This window comes from Poromitra crassiceps (genome assembly GCF_964638095.1).
Source record: "Poromitra crassiceps genome assembly, chromosome: 21".
Taxonomy (NCBI): domain Eukaryota; kingdom Metazoa; phylum Chordata; class Actinopteri; order Beryciformes; family Melamphaidae; genus Poromitra; species Poromitra crassiceps.
The window spans coordinates 23367229-23382205 of NC_139638.1; the positions used below are offsets into that span (position 1 = coordinate 23367229).

Consider the following 14977-nt stretch of genomic DNA (forward strand, 5'->3'; position numbering starts at 1 on the left):
AGACAGACAGACAGACAGACAGACAGGCAGACAGACAGACAGACAGGCAGACAGAGAGACAGACAGACAGACAGACAGACAGACAGACAGACAGACAGACAGACAGACAGGCAGACAGAGAGACAGACAGACAGACAGACAGACAGACAGACAGACAGACAGACAGACAGACAGACAGACAGGCAGACAGACAGACAGACAGGCAGACAGAGAGACAGACAGACAGACAGACAGACAGACAGACAGACAGACAGGCAGACAGACAGACAGACAGACAGACAGGCAGACAGAGAGACAGACAGACAGACAGGCAGACAGAGAGACAGACAGAGAGACAGACAGACAGACAGACAGACAGACAGACAGACAGACAGGCAGACAGAGAGACAGACAGAGAGACAGACAGACAGACAGACAGACAGACAGACAGACAGACAGACAGACAGACAGACAGGCAGACAGAGAGACAGACAGACAGACAGACAGACAGACAGACAGACAGACAGACAGACAGACAGACAGACAGGAAACCATATAACATATCACCTGCAACATACTGGATCAGGTGTATCAGATAATCCTTTTGTGGAAAACATACAGACTGTTTTTTTCAGGTGGAGTGAGGAGTCATTGAGCCATTTAAATATCTGCACCATAGTTGCATTGTGTTTTATTGCTGCCTATTTGTTCTCTTTTGACTTATTTTTCTCCTCAAGAGTTCAGTCACAAGTGTTTGGTTCAGTCACAAGTGTTTGCTTCAGTTTGTGTGGCTAAAGCACCTGCCTCTCAGGCTGAAGATTGTAGGTTCAAACCCGGGCGTGTCTTTTTTGGAATCATAAACTAGTGTTTCTTTTTTCTCTCTCCATCTGCTTAAAGCATTATGCATATTTATGAATGCTTATAACTATAGTTATAAAGTGCTATAAGCCGATTATAACACATAAGTATGTTCAGAATGCATTATAGACATGGGCTTCAGAGAAAGTGTTAGCATAATCTTCAATCATACTCACTTAATGTAATTGGACCCCGCTGAATGCATTATTTCAAATCATATTCTATGCTGCAATGCATATTACCTCGGAGGATATTATTATTATTGGTTTTTATGTTTTTTTTTATTCATTTGTATACATAATGTAATGCATCTATACGGTATTATATTAGCTTTTCTTTTGTCTCAGTTCCTACAGCACAAGAACTAGTCATCTCCACTACGGCAAGTGCCCCTCATCAGATGCCCCTGCTGATGGAGCTGTACTCCTCCCCGGACTACCGTTCTCCCCTCCTCCCCAGCACGAAGGTGCAGAGTGACAAGAGGATTTATGCAGAGGTGAGAAGCCCATTCCCCAGAGACACCCCTTTCTGTTTCCTGTCTGCGTCTCAACATCGCCCACCTCACCGCCTGCTCAGTACGTTTAAAATACATTCTTCTACTTATAGTTAAAAGGTATTATGATGGCTTCACAGTCAACGGAGAAAGTGTTGGTAGAACTACTAGTGCCAGACACGTTTTTTTTCCATATTTTTCTCAAATTTTCTCCCCAATTGTACTCTGCCAATTCCGCCCTACTGTCCCGGTCGTTGCTCCACCCCCTCTGCCGATCCGGGGAGAGCCGTAGACTAGAACTTGCTTCCTCCGAAACATGCTAGCCGCTTCTTTTCACCTGACAGCGAGGCGTTTCACCGGCATTACGTAGCATGTGGGAGGATCACGCTATTATTCCCCCCCCCAGTTCCCCTCCACACGAAACAGGCGCCTCGACAGACCAGAGGAGGCACTAGTGCAGTGCAGGGACCAGGGCACATACCCTTTAATCTGGCTTTCTCCCACACAGAGACGGTCAAAATTGTGCCTGTATGGACACCCGACCAAGCCGGACGTAACACGGGGGGCTCGCACCCGCGACCCTCGTGTTGAGCAGGGGATCTACCACTGCACTATACCCGGACGCCCGTAACATGACTTTGTTGAAATAACTGTGGGCACAAATGATGGAACACATCCGCTACGTTCTTGTCAGCGCACCAGCATGACGCCCGCAGATGTAAGTCATTTCCATTCCTCAAAGTAGATGGTGTCCTCCTCTGTCCCCTACAGATCTCAGGGCACACTCTGGGGGAGATCGTCCTGACCATCAAGGTGATCAGCTGCTTCGTGCGCTCCAAGGGCTCGTGCCCCGTGGAGAAAGAGATGCCCTTCATTCCCGAGGCCTGCTCCACAAAGGTCTGTCCCAACAGCACCCGAGTCAGCTTCTCTCTGGATCAGCTTCAAGAGCTGGCCTCCACCACCTGGGACCTGGAGTGCACCGTCAAACTCTGCTACAGCGAGGTAAGGACTTTCAGCTAGGAGTCGCCGTATAGGACATAGCCTAATTCAAACTTTACCTCTCACATACGGTACAGTACAGTATATGAGATGCGTTCTGCCCAGCGACACTGCTGTCATTGGCCCGTTAGGCATTTGAATTCAGGTGTCAGCCAATGAGTGAGCACTCCCTTTAAGAATAATAATAATAATACATTTTATTTGATGGCGCCTTTCACAACAGTCAAGGTCAACTTACAATGTCAATAACAAACATACAATGAAAATATAAAAACAGTACATGCAGTAATGCATAAGTAGCAATAAGCAATAATAAGACAAATAATAATAATAATAATACTAGTAAAGTGACAATTAAAAGTGCAAGGCTTAGCAGACACACACACACACACACACACACACACACACACACACACACACAGGCTGACTTTACAGTCAGTTGACTCTGCTGCTACACAGGCTGTTTTGAAATGAAAAGAGACTTATTTTTCTGGCTGTTTAATCAACCATATATAGACATGATAGATATAGAGAATACTGTAGTGTAAGCTACTATGTATCCCTGAATTGAAATAGGGTTCAAATTAAGATAGGATTATGATGATAATATGCAAATAGGCTACGTGTCCATCCAGGCCAGAAGATGGGAAACTTGAATTAGGGATTTAATCCAACTTCCAGCTAATAATCATGTGAATTCAAGCCTGGTGTCAAGATGTCAGTCATTGCAGCAATAGTACATAATTTGAAATCATAAATACAGCGATGATGAGCAATCAGCGGGCTCCAATTACATTAAGCCAATATGATTGAAGATGACTTTTAGAAGCAGAAGCAGAAGTCTTAGAGTCGCGGTGCAGCAAATATTAATCAATGGTAAATGGACTGTATTTATAGAACACATTTTATATAGTCTATTGACTACCCAAAGCGCTTTCACATGATACCTCACATTCACCCATTCAGAGTCACATCCACACATTCGGCAGCCTTGCAAGATACTAACTGCTCGTCGGGAGCAGCGAGGGGTTCAGTCAGTGTCTTGCTCAAGGACACTTCGACACACACACAGCCTGAACGAGCCAGCCTCGAACCGGGGACCTTCCGATTCCCGGACAACAGCTCTCTATCTCCTGAGCTACTGCCGCCCCAAATAGTACCATGATGAATAAAATATAGCAACAACAACAAAAAGGGCAACACCATAACCACAAACAAAGAGAGAGAGAAAGTTTGGGAGGTACTGCAGATAAGCAGGGTGCAGAGATTCTGACAAGAATCTGGATGAGCTCACAGTTGGCTACCTCACCTTGTAACTCCTGGTATCCTGGGTTTCGATCTTTCTCTAGCATCTTATCAGCCTCCCTCCACTCCACCATGACGTCTTTAATGCTGCAGTAATGCACCAAAAATATATTTGTTTATAACTGCACTTCCTTTCTAACTGAAATAAAAAAGTACAGGTATAAAAAAATTAGGCTTCACATTCACAACAATATTTTTTGCAATGTGTTGCATTTGACAGGACGGCTTGATGAAGGGAAGTGGGCATTTTTAAGCGATACAGCTGCTTCTATGTGACATGATGTGGGGGCACGGTGGCGCAGTGGTGGCACCGTCACCTCACAGCGAGAAGGTCCTGGGTTCGATTCCCGCCTGGGACGCTGTGGGTACCGAGGGTGTGTCCCCATGTCCCCCCCATGCGCCTACCGCCCATGTGGGGTCATCAGAAAGGGCCTTTCTCTGTGGAGTTTTGCATGTTCTCCCCGTGCTCCCCGGGGGTTTCATCCAGATAGGAAACGTTTAAGAAACGTTTAAGAAACCTGAATGAAGAATGGAGAATTCACTTCCTCGTGGGCGAGACTTTGGCACGCAATGGCGAGAGCGGCTCGAAACACGCACGCACGCACGCGCGCGCGCGCACACACACGCATACACACACGCATACACACACACGTACACACACACGTACACACACAGTGTCAGAGAGAGGGGAGTGGGGGGTGGAGGAGAGGTTTCGGTCCTGCAAACCCACACTGATGACTTCAACACCTGGGTGTGATCGGTCATGACCGTAGAAGTTCCTTCCTCCTTTCCTCAGCTACATCCTACTGTCCTTAGAGACCCAGGGGCTGATGTTGTTTGCACCACCATCTTTGCAACACCATCATCTACAAAGACAATATGGAGGACAGAATGATCTTGCAAGAATATCACAAGGTTTGAAGATTATAGGCTAGATATTTTCAAAGACATTTCAAAGCTGTATCTTTACTTGAAAACATTTATGCATGTTGGCGTAATGCTAAACTCCCCCGTGGGGAAATTCATCCTCTGCATTTGACCCATCCTCTACTAGGAACCTTCCTAGAACTAGGAGCAGTGGGGCAGCCGCAGTGCAGCGCCCGGAGACCAACTCCAGTTCTTTTGCCATTGCCTTGGTCAGGGGCACTGACAGGAGTATTAACCCTAACATACATGTCTTTGATGGTGGGAGGAAACCGGAGCACCCGGAGAAAACCCACACAAACACAGGGAGAACATGCAAACTCCACACAGGAAGGACCTGGGACGGACCGGGGTTCGAACCCGGGACCTTCTTGCTGTGAGGCATCAGTACTAACCACTGAGCCACATTCCGACAGAATGTTGTTTAACATCATCTCCATCATAGTGCCGAAAAACAATAGACGATTGCACTTAAAATCAGCTAATAGTGTTTGACTCACTCATGGTTTGTGATATAGGGCTACTTCATCTTCTACAATGGACACAGATGTGTATGATGGCAGAAGGAAACAGCTGTTCCTATTCTGGTCACTTCTCCAAGTTCCCTCCTGGTGGGAGACAAGTGGTCGTGAGGGAAGGAGGAGAGGAAATGAGCACTCGCGAAGACAAACTGGACGCGCCCAAAAATGGGTCCTCGCCTCGTCCGCGCCTCCTCGGTGAAAGGTCACAGGGAAATGAGGAGAAGATGCCAGGAGGAGAGAAGACGTGTGAACGGTTTCCTGTGAACTTGGAAAGTGACATTTGACGCGTGGCATTTGAGGCTCCTCCCACAGGATTACCCACCACCGATGATGACAGCTGTTGAATTATTCTAAGCTAAGGCTCATATGTAACCACCAGAGCAATCGAGTAAGAGAGTGGCGTCAGCGGAGGTCCAAAATGAGTGACTCATTAGCCAATGAACAGCCAGGAAGGAGGCTCGCGCTACTTTTGAATGTTAAAATAAAGCTGATAATGTACAAAGTACATCACAAACTGTCCATTTTGCTGCAACTCGACAGTGCTGCTTAATCCAGAACCTTACTTCCTGGAACTCTTAGTAAAAAACTGGTCCATTGGATTGAATGGCGATGTCGCGACTCTTCCATATACACGGCTCTGGTAACCGCTATGTTAACGGCTCAATACACCCAACAGAAATTAAGCTGATGTGTGTTACTGCCAAACTTTTATCCATTTTCAAACTTAGTTTAAGGCAATGATCGTCATGTACTGGAGGCTATTTGACATCTCACTAGCAATGGACCGACGTTTTATTCTTTTTATTCCCCTAAATGACCACAGAGCGAGCTGTAAGGACATAATGTGCACAAATAAAAGGCTCTTAATGAGGCTTAGCAAAAATGTCTTATCCTCGAAGGGGAATTCCATGGCAACAGCAACACAAAGCAACTCACAGGAGATGAATACAGAACGAAAGACGCATCAAAGGTTTTCAAATGCAGCAAAGTGGCTCACCAAGAGGAGATCTTCAGTTTGGAGATTAATTAGCTGCTGCTAGGGACGCAAACGGGCGGACATTTTCTGGAAAGGTTTGCCTTTACCTCTGCCTCTACCGGCAAACGTTCATAATATACAACTCAAACAGAGCTGTCTGCATATGAACAGTAAAAGACTTAACAACAAAAGTTAGGCTTAGATTTAATCATCCATTACTCTTTGGAGAATCCTATAATAACAATGCGAAGTGTCTGTGTACAGAGCAGGATTGCTATACCATAGAGAGCCAAAGTGAACGTCACTTCCTGCTTCAGCACTGTACCAGAGATGTTCATTCACCATTTATTTTCCCATAAACATTTCGTAAAATGCTTATAAAAAGAGTTTTACTGGTTCAAACCAGTTCAGATATATTTAGAAACAGGAGAGATCGCATAACATTTCACTCGGACCAAAAGGTAAAACAATGCGGGTTTGAAGAAAATATTTTTTCTTCTTAATCCAAAAGAAATTTTTAAGAGTGATTAGTTTTGCTAATAGATGTGACTCATCTGCTCCTCTTTTCAGTAAATACAAACTTTTGTCAATTTATAATGTTAACATACAGTATATCAGACTTGTGTATTCATGTATAAATATGTACACCTATCTCATGATTTACCTATTGTTTTTCAGAATTTTTTTAAAGTTTCTTCAGACATACATTCATATTCCACAAGACACTCTAAGGACTTTCATCTTCCATTTTGTCGGACTTCCCTTAACCAATACTCATTGAAATACAGAGGACCATCTCTTTGGAACAATTTACTTCCATCACTAAAAACAATACTTACATTATCATCATTCAAGAAACATCTGAAAAGGACCCTACTGTAATTTTATTTAATTTGTTGTGTTTCTTAACTTAACTAACTTGTTGTATAATTTCCTTGCTAATTTTAGATTTTGTTAATTTTATTGTTTAGTCTATAAACCATACTATTATGTAATATTTTTTCTGTTCTTTCTTTTGTTCTTTCTTTTTATTTGTTTTCCTTTTTTTAAATATATCTGTTGAATTTGATATGGGGGAGGTACCTTTATAAGCCATTTTTGGCTTCCAACCTCTCCTGCACAATAAGCAATTTTTTTTAAAATGATTTCTGTATGTTATGTATTTGTGTGCAAATAAACATAAACATTTTTCCGATGTTGTTTTTTTAAGTTTTGGTCCGAGTGAAATGTTCTATGGTCTCTCCCGATTATAGCGTTAGCTGAACCGTTTGGTTCGACGAAGTACAACTCTTTTTATAAGCATTTTACGAAATGTCTATGGGAAAATAAATGACGGATGAAAATCTCTGGTACAGAGCTGAAGCAGGAAGTGACGTTCCACTTTGCCTCTCTATTTGACGTGCGGTCGGGCTGGACCTTCCAGGAAGTGTAAAGAGCACCCCCTGCGGGTTGACCTAATGGAGCTGGATTCCTTTTAATTAGGTGATTAGGGCCGAGTAATTAATTGTAATTAATGGAATGCAGCATGTTTTTAGGCCTTCACACTCACAGAGCCATCGTGACAGCAGGCAGCACATGTGCCACATGTCTCATCGTTTCCTCATCCAGGACACACCTGTGTCCCCTGGCCCCGCCTCATTAGAGCACAGAGGTGAGGAGATATGAGGGCTCCTTCATGCCCCATTTCACCGTTTGGAACATCCTTAATGACACATACCAAGTCAGCGAGGAGTCGAGGACAGGACAGGAGGATGGAGGGGAAGATGCATTTTGGCCAAATGGAACCCACCCAGAGTGCTGCCTGCTGGCTGCAGTTATTCCAATCAGATTTACCCTGTAGTCGTGTTTGTAATGAGACTGTTTTCCTTAGTATTCACAGTCGCCTTATTCTCACTTTCATCAGAAAATAATTATGGAGCAACTGTTTTCCGAATCTACTCAGTGTGGAACGTAACAACGTCATTAACATCCTCTGTAGTCTAAAACTCATTTGTGAAATTTTGGTATTTTTGAATTCGGCCCTTGTTTACCACGATACCATGCATTGTTCTTTTCATCACAAACTCAGCTGAGTGTGGCTTATCGTTTTCTCAATTCAAGAGACTGTGTGATCTTCAAGAATTTCACCATTTCGAAAATGCTGCTGGTGCTCTGAAGTAGCAAAAATAATAATTGACGACACACTGGATCAATTAATTAGCCGTCAAATTAAATAGTGGATTGAATAAAACGCTATTAAATGTTGCATCAAATCAAATAAATATAATTAATTGTAATAAGCAAATAAAAAATGCAATTAATATTAAAGTGCTAAAACACGACCAAATTAAATGATTGCGCAGTGAATCGTCATTGTAATTGATCACCATGACATTATTTTACAAGCAATTTAAACAACTCAATTTACTTTAATATTTCAAATTGCCACTGCTTCGTTAAATTCATTCATGCTTTCATTACCGCATTTAATTTGATGCTGCTTTCAATGTCGCTTCATTTGATTCAATAGCAGTTTCACCTTGTGTCAATCAAATTGTCTCATGACTGAAAGCCAGTTGTGATGCTGGGCAATCCCAATCCAGATTGGTCAAAGACAGCCATAGGAACAACTCTAACCCCTAGATAAGTGACATATTTAAAAATATGTTTCCATGCAACATAAAGGTCGCACTCAATCAGTATTAATTATGACTGTGTTATGTCACTTGCAAGTATAAGTGACATAACAGAATATACCCTTCCGATTGGTTATATGCCTCTTTAAACTCACAGTTTAAATGTTAAACCTGGTCATTGGTGTCTGTTTCATTCATTAATTTAATTAAATTTATGTCATATAAAACAAACAAATGGTGAGCATGCTACTTTCAGTATTAGGTCACAGCCATTTGCCAGTCCTAAAAGCACTGGTATTAAAACAAGTGTATATACTCTGTCTATAGACTCTTAAATGTTTTCAACTGTATAACAGAATTTCATGTCTACAGCAACTGCTGCGAAATGAAAAAAAGATGTCAGACATTGTGACATCATCAGTGATGTCATAGACTATGTCATCAGTGATGTCACTTAAGCAATTGATGAAGTGATCTTGATGAAGTTAGGGGTGACGGCTGACTCGCCTGGCTGGTTTCTCATGGACCCCTTGTGTGAGATCTCAGGAACAATATCTCTTACAAGCACCTTATGTGGCTGGTAATCACATAATGTTGAATGTCAGTAATATTTATCTTTTCTTGTGTCTGAGCGTGTTCGTTTGTCTTGTTTGTACATTGTTTTGAACAATTTTAAATAAAATATTGGAAAAAAATGGACTAAACTGTGCTAGTCCATTTCAGAGAAATGTTCATGATCTTGTCATGGACATGTCACAATGCAGTCTGTTACACCATGTGTTCCTGCATCTCCCTGAGTGTCTATGGAAACAGCTTCTATGAATCTAAGCACTCCTGCACACATCTCTCACGCAACCAGATCAATATTTGATTCTTACATGCATATTTATAACATGTATTCAGGCCAATATGTTAACTAGTGTGGTTGAATGACAGACAAGGTAAAACAATTAGCAGTGCATGTATGGTATAGTCCAGGGATACTCAACTTGCTTTGCCCGGGGGCCACTTTCATGAAATGATAGAAGGCCAGGGGCCAGTTAATAAACAAACAATATACATTTTTCTGTAGCGGATTGTAGGTTTTTGCGGTGTCAGCCGGAGTTTAGTCTGACAATGTTGTGCACACCGGATAGCTAGTTAGGTTCAGGTGCACTGTAAAAAAAAAAAAAATTAAATTCCATCGCGGGCCACACAGGGGGTGCCCGCGGGCCGCATTTGGCCCGCAGGCCGCAAGTTGAGTATCACTGGTATAGTCCATTTGTGAGTATGTTGGTACTGGTGTCTGCATCTTCTGAATCTTGGCTTATGTACAGTATAATCCACCATGCAGATCTAAATAGATAATTATCTTTTATCCGCTATTTGATTTCATTCACACAGCATCTCTTTTCAGTGGGCGAGCTGAAAACCTTCAAGCGTTCGCTGTTGATGTGCTGCCGAGAAAATGTAGTTTCTCTTTCTCTTTGACCTTCTCGCTAGAAATGTGGAGACGGAGGCAGAGTGAAGAGGAATCTGGAGGTTACCCAGCCGTATATAACGCCATCAAGTGAGTTCACTTTAAAGCTACACTCCATGATTTGTGTGCTCCATTTGTGCTCATGGTTTACTGGAGTGATTCAGTGATTCCAGTCCCGTGCAGACCCAACTTCATTTTGCCGTTGTTACAAAGCATGCATCCCCTATCGAGTTGTTCAGTTAGCCCCAGCCTCTCCCACCAAAACACAGCGTACTGTTGTTATCAACCGCTGGCATCAGACTTGGACAGATGTTATTTTTGCCCATCAGCGTGACTCGTTTTATATCCATATTGTCTTGGGACATTTTATGAAGAGGTCATTTTCACATCCAACCTTCAAACTCAAAACAATAATCCACTTTAGGTGCACGGCCGAAGATGAATGAATGGAGAAAGATAAGCCAACACTCGTAATGTCCTTTTTGTCTTTTGAATTAAATGGGCAGCTATAGAGCACAAAACGACACTACGCTGATTTCTCTTGGCAGTGACTTTTTGATCGTGTATTTTTCATAGTGATTCAATAATTAATTGAACTGTATGCATATATGTATTTTAAGTGTCACTTCTGCTTTGAGCAACACAACGTTGATGATGGCTTATTGCTGAAAAAAGGCCATTACTGTATGAGTACTGGCTTTTCTTTCTCCACATCCAACCTTCCAAGCATCAATATTTTCATGAATGGTAAATGGCCTGCATTTATATAGCGCTTTTATCCAAATCGATTTACAATCGGTAGGTACATTCACCCATTCACACACCGATGGTGCCACGCAAGGTGCTGGCACACCATCGGGAGCAATCTGGGGTTCAGTATCTTGCCCAAGGACACTTCGACATGCAGACTGGAGGAGCCGGGAATCGAACCACCGACCTCTTTCATCCAAAGCGATTAGTGACGACCCGCTCTACCTCCTGAGCTACAGCCGCCCACGTCTGCCTTCACTGCACAGTGCACTTTCTCCTCTTCCAAACAGGACAAAAATGATAAACACACTTCTGTGAAGCATAAAGACGCCTTACGTCGTCTTCCTACAACTCTCGACTTAATTGATCGTTTTGGAACGGACCGGAGTGGAATCCGGATCGTATTTTCGGTTAACAAATCATACACCAGGATGCTGTCGCGGTTCTTGTTTCCATTCCTATTGTTGCTTAATTCCATCCACAACGTATGCTGCTGCACACAGGCTGTTGTCATGGCGATGAGGTCAGGATATGGAGGGAAGCCAGCGAGGGGGGGTGGGGTGCGCGCGGGGCAGGGCCTCCTCCTTTAGGAAGGTCTGCAGGCTGACCTTGTGGCCACAATCACGAGTTATGACCCCCAAGGGAGCGGGGGGGTCCTTTTTTGTTTCCAAGGAGAGTCCGACCGCATCGCTGTCCAAACACAGGCACCGGGCCCGAGAGCTATTGTCAGGGAATTCAACACGTCGAACTCAAACAAGCAAAAGGTGGTCTCATCAAAGAACGGACATTCTTCTCCACGCAGATGAGACAGGAACCAACCTCGCATTCCTCGCTGGTGCATGTCATCCAGGGGGGGGGGGAGAGCCACGTCTGGGCGAGAGGACAATGAAAGAACGTGTTGATGAACTGGAGACTCGTGCGATGCTTTGGCAAGTGCACGCTCGTCCGCCAGATCGACCGAAGATTTGTTTGTTCAATAACGCTTCCCTTTTCCTCCGTTTCACACGTGAGGAGACGGACTTTCCCGTCGCGTTTGAGCCGATTTGCATGAAGTCAAATACAAGAGATTCGTGTTTGCGGTGGAGAGACTCTGGGCCCTGTTCGAGTAGAGGAAGGGAACTGGAAGGTTCCCTCCTCCCATTAAACTCAGGCAACTGCTCATTGAGATAAAAGCTCCTTGCCCACGAAGTAACTGCAGACATCGTCGATCGATGCCGGCTCTCTCAGTTCTAGCGCTGAACTTAGGAAGTCCTATTCAGCTGCCAGCGTCGGAGCTTACAGGCGAGACTGGCTGAACGCTTGCCGCTGGGGGCCGTGCGGCGTGCGTGCGCCCCCCGTGATTGGACTGGGTTCCTCATTCGGCAATTCCTTCCTGTTTGGTCGCTACCCTACAGGGGGCGCCGGCTGTCTGTCTGTCTCCTCCTCTCCACCTGCTCTGGAGCTTCTACTTCCTGCCCCTGTTTGATCAGCGTTGCTGTCAAAGCCGCACACACGCAAATGACCACGTCCACAGATTTTTTTTTTTAATACAGTATACAGTGATTTTTCTGCTCTATTTAGATTCAAGCCTCGTGGAAGGAATGTTGTTCACTGGGTACAGTAAATGACTAATTAACTGAGTTCCACTTTGTGGCTGTCGCTATTTTTCATTGCTCAGTTGAATTCAGCTATTCCACTATCGCCACGGCAACAGCTGGACCAGGATGCCTTGGCCGTGTTAAGTCTCAAATAGCATGCCAACATTTATATAGTCTCTCAATAATTTCATAATTTAAATCACATCTTGTGGAGCCGTTTGTACCAGCGGCTGCTTCGTTATGTCGATGCCATTCGGTAAAATGTGTCGACACCAGCGTTAATATTTATTGCATCTTGCCCTCCCCGCGGAGACACTTTAAACGCCCTCGATACAAGCTAACGACAAGGTGCATGTAAATGACTCACAGGCAGGTGGCGAGAGCTTGTGCCAAACAAACAGAACACACTCCTCTGTCTGTCGTGTATCCTGTCTTTCCTGTAGAGCTGTATTGTATGAAGCCCAGCGACGTACCTAGCCTAGCATGTTGCCCCAGTTGCACAGGATGCGGGAGGCATGCTAAGAGAAGGCTCACGATTGGCTTCCTCCCAGATGTTCCAGGATTCCCATTGGAGCATCTCCACAGGACGTCGACGAGAGGAAGCTGTGCAACTTGTCTGTTGTAACTTTGCGCTGCTTATCTGTTGTGTTTGTATGTGTACGGGCCTAGAACGTGTTTTAGGATTTGTCTCGTTTTCTTACTCGTCAGTTGTAGCCCACCGATATCTGACCCCTCCTTGTCGGAGAGTGATTTTGCCTTTACTGCTGGCCCCAAAGTAATCACTGAAACAGCTTGCGTGGGGGGTAAATCTGCCCGAGGCGGCCGACTGCCAATTCCGGGCTTTACTCTAAAGTAATTTGGATTGTTGAATTTTAAAGAAGAGACAAGACAGTTATTTCATTTTTCACCAATTCACTTTGCCCTCAATTAGGCTGTGAATTCACTACCGCAGCAAAATGAATGAATATTGTTACTTTTACCGTACAGAGGTTTTGCATGTACCTTCGTGGTAGAGAAACACAAATGACAAATGAGACATTAATTTTTCACATGTGTGTATATTATATTTCAACAGCACCGTGCTTTGACTTTGGCCTGCCGGCTGTGTTGGGCATTGCTTTTGGAGGCTTCCTGATCGGAGTACTGCTTATTGGAGCTCTGTGGTTTATCAAAATTAAAACAGGTGAGCTGCTCCCTAAATATGTCATCGTTCTATTCTATTAAAAAATAAAAAATAAATAGATGATGGATTGTGATCATATTTGTGTCGATTTGAAATTTTCTCAATCTGTCTTATGGGATTCAGGATACCCAACCGGACTGGACATGAGCTCAACTGCAGCAAATCTTTCTGGTGAGAAATGCGTCCTTTCTTTCGTTCGTATTACTTTTCTTTTCTTTTCATCTGATTCTTATTGGGCTTTCCCCCCCCCCCCCCCCCCGCCCTCTCTCCCTCTTCTCCAGGATGTCCCTGCTCACTGACAAAGCGACAACCCGTCTCCACCAACCCTTCCCCCTCCGAGAACAGTAGCGCCAACGCTAGCATCGGCAGCACCCAGAGCACCCCGACCAGCAGCATGGCATGAGACCTCCACCACCACCACCACCACCATCAGCACCACCGTCCATCTCCATCCAAAGTCACTGATATGAGTTTTGTGCTTTGGGTTTTCTTTAGTAAATGCTTCAAAAGCATTTCTCCCCTTCCAGGCCCCTAAATTCTCATAATAATAATAATAAAAAAAAGCACAACCCTCGCCGATGACACGCCGAGTCTGAACAGGCTGTGATCCGGGGGGGGGAGAACGGAGTGGACGAGGAACAGCCGTAGTCTTATCAATGGCTCCCGCCGACGCTCGCCTCTCTCCAGCCTCCCTGTACAGCCGAGCTCCCAGACAGGAAGTTAAAGAGGGCAAGAGAAAAAATACATTGGCTCCCAGCGACAGGAAAAACAAAGCATATCCCCCAAGAACTAACAGGAAATTCACTGCATTCCTTTCAATGAATTGTGCTTATGTGATGGCAGCACAATACGAGTTAGTCTGGAGACAAAACCAAGTCGCAAAGATTGACTTTGAAAAACACGACAAGAGAGACAAGTTTGTGCGTTCCACGTCCGTGCTTAGGAATGCAAAAGGGCTCTTGGTTTAGGTCAGTCCAGTGTGTTTGGTATGATCAGCAGCACTGTGGGGGACTACGGTAAAAAGGTTACCATTTTAGGATTCCCCCAACAAATCCACAAAATGCTCACTCCAAGGGGGTATTTATCTTAATTAGAGTTACTAGAGAATGGGTAAAGGCTACCTCCTTTTATTTAGAAGTCTGGAGTTGAGTTTGAACTTAACACTAGATTCCTACGGTGAACTTATCTTATTTTCTGCTTTTCAGTTTTTATATTCTGTTTCAGTTGACTTGCATCATATCCTTTTGCTCCAGGTCTTTATTTTTTTTTTACGCACAAGAAGAAGTTAAGACTCCATGTTCATGCTATCCATTAGCTATATCAAGGCCTAGATGTCAA

At 44.1% G+C, this 14977-nt stretch overlaps 1 protein-coding gene across 1 annotated transcript in view; it reads left to right on the forward strand.

Annotated features, from left to right (window-relative positions):
- Positions 1-14132, forward strand: part of eng (endoglin) — a 62620-nt gene extending 48488 nt beyond the window's left edge. The window contains exons 8-13 of the mRNA XM_083657386.1: positions 1185-1333; positions 2102-2332; positions 10153-10219; positions 13532-13639; positions 13763-13810; positions 13921-14132. Of these exons, the coding sequence (XP_083513512.1) occupies positions 1185-1333; positions 2102-2332; positions 10153-10219; positions 13532-13639; positions 13763-13810; positions 13921-14042 (725 nt within the window). The 3' untranslated portion in view covers positions 14043-14132. The remainder of the gene's footprint in view (positions 1-1184; positions 1334-2101; positions 2333-10152; positions 10220-13531; positions 13640-13762; positions 13811-13920) is intronic.
- Positions 14133-14977: the final 845 nt, after the last annotated feature.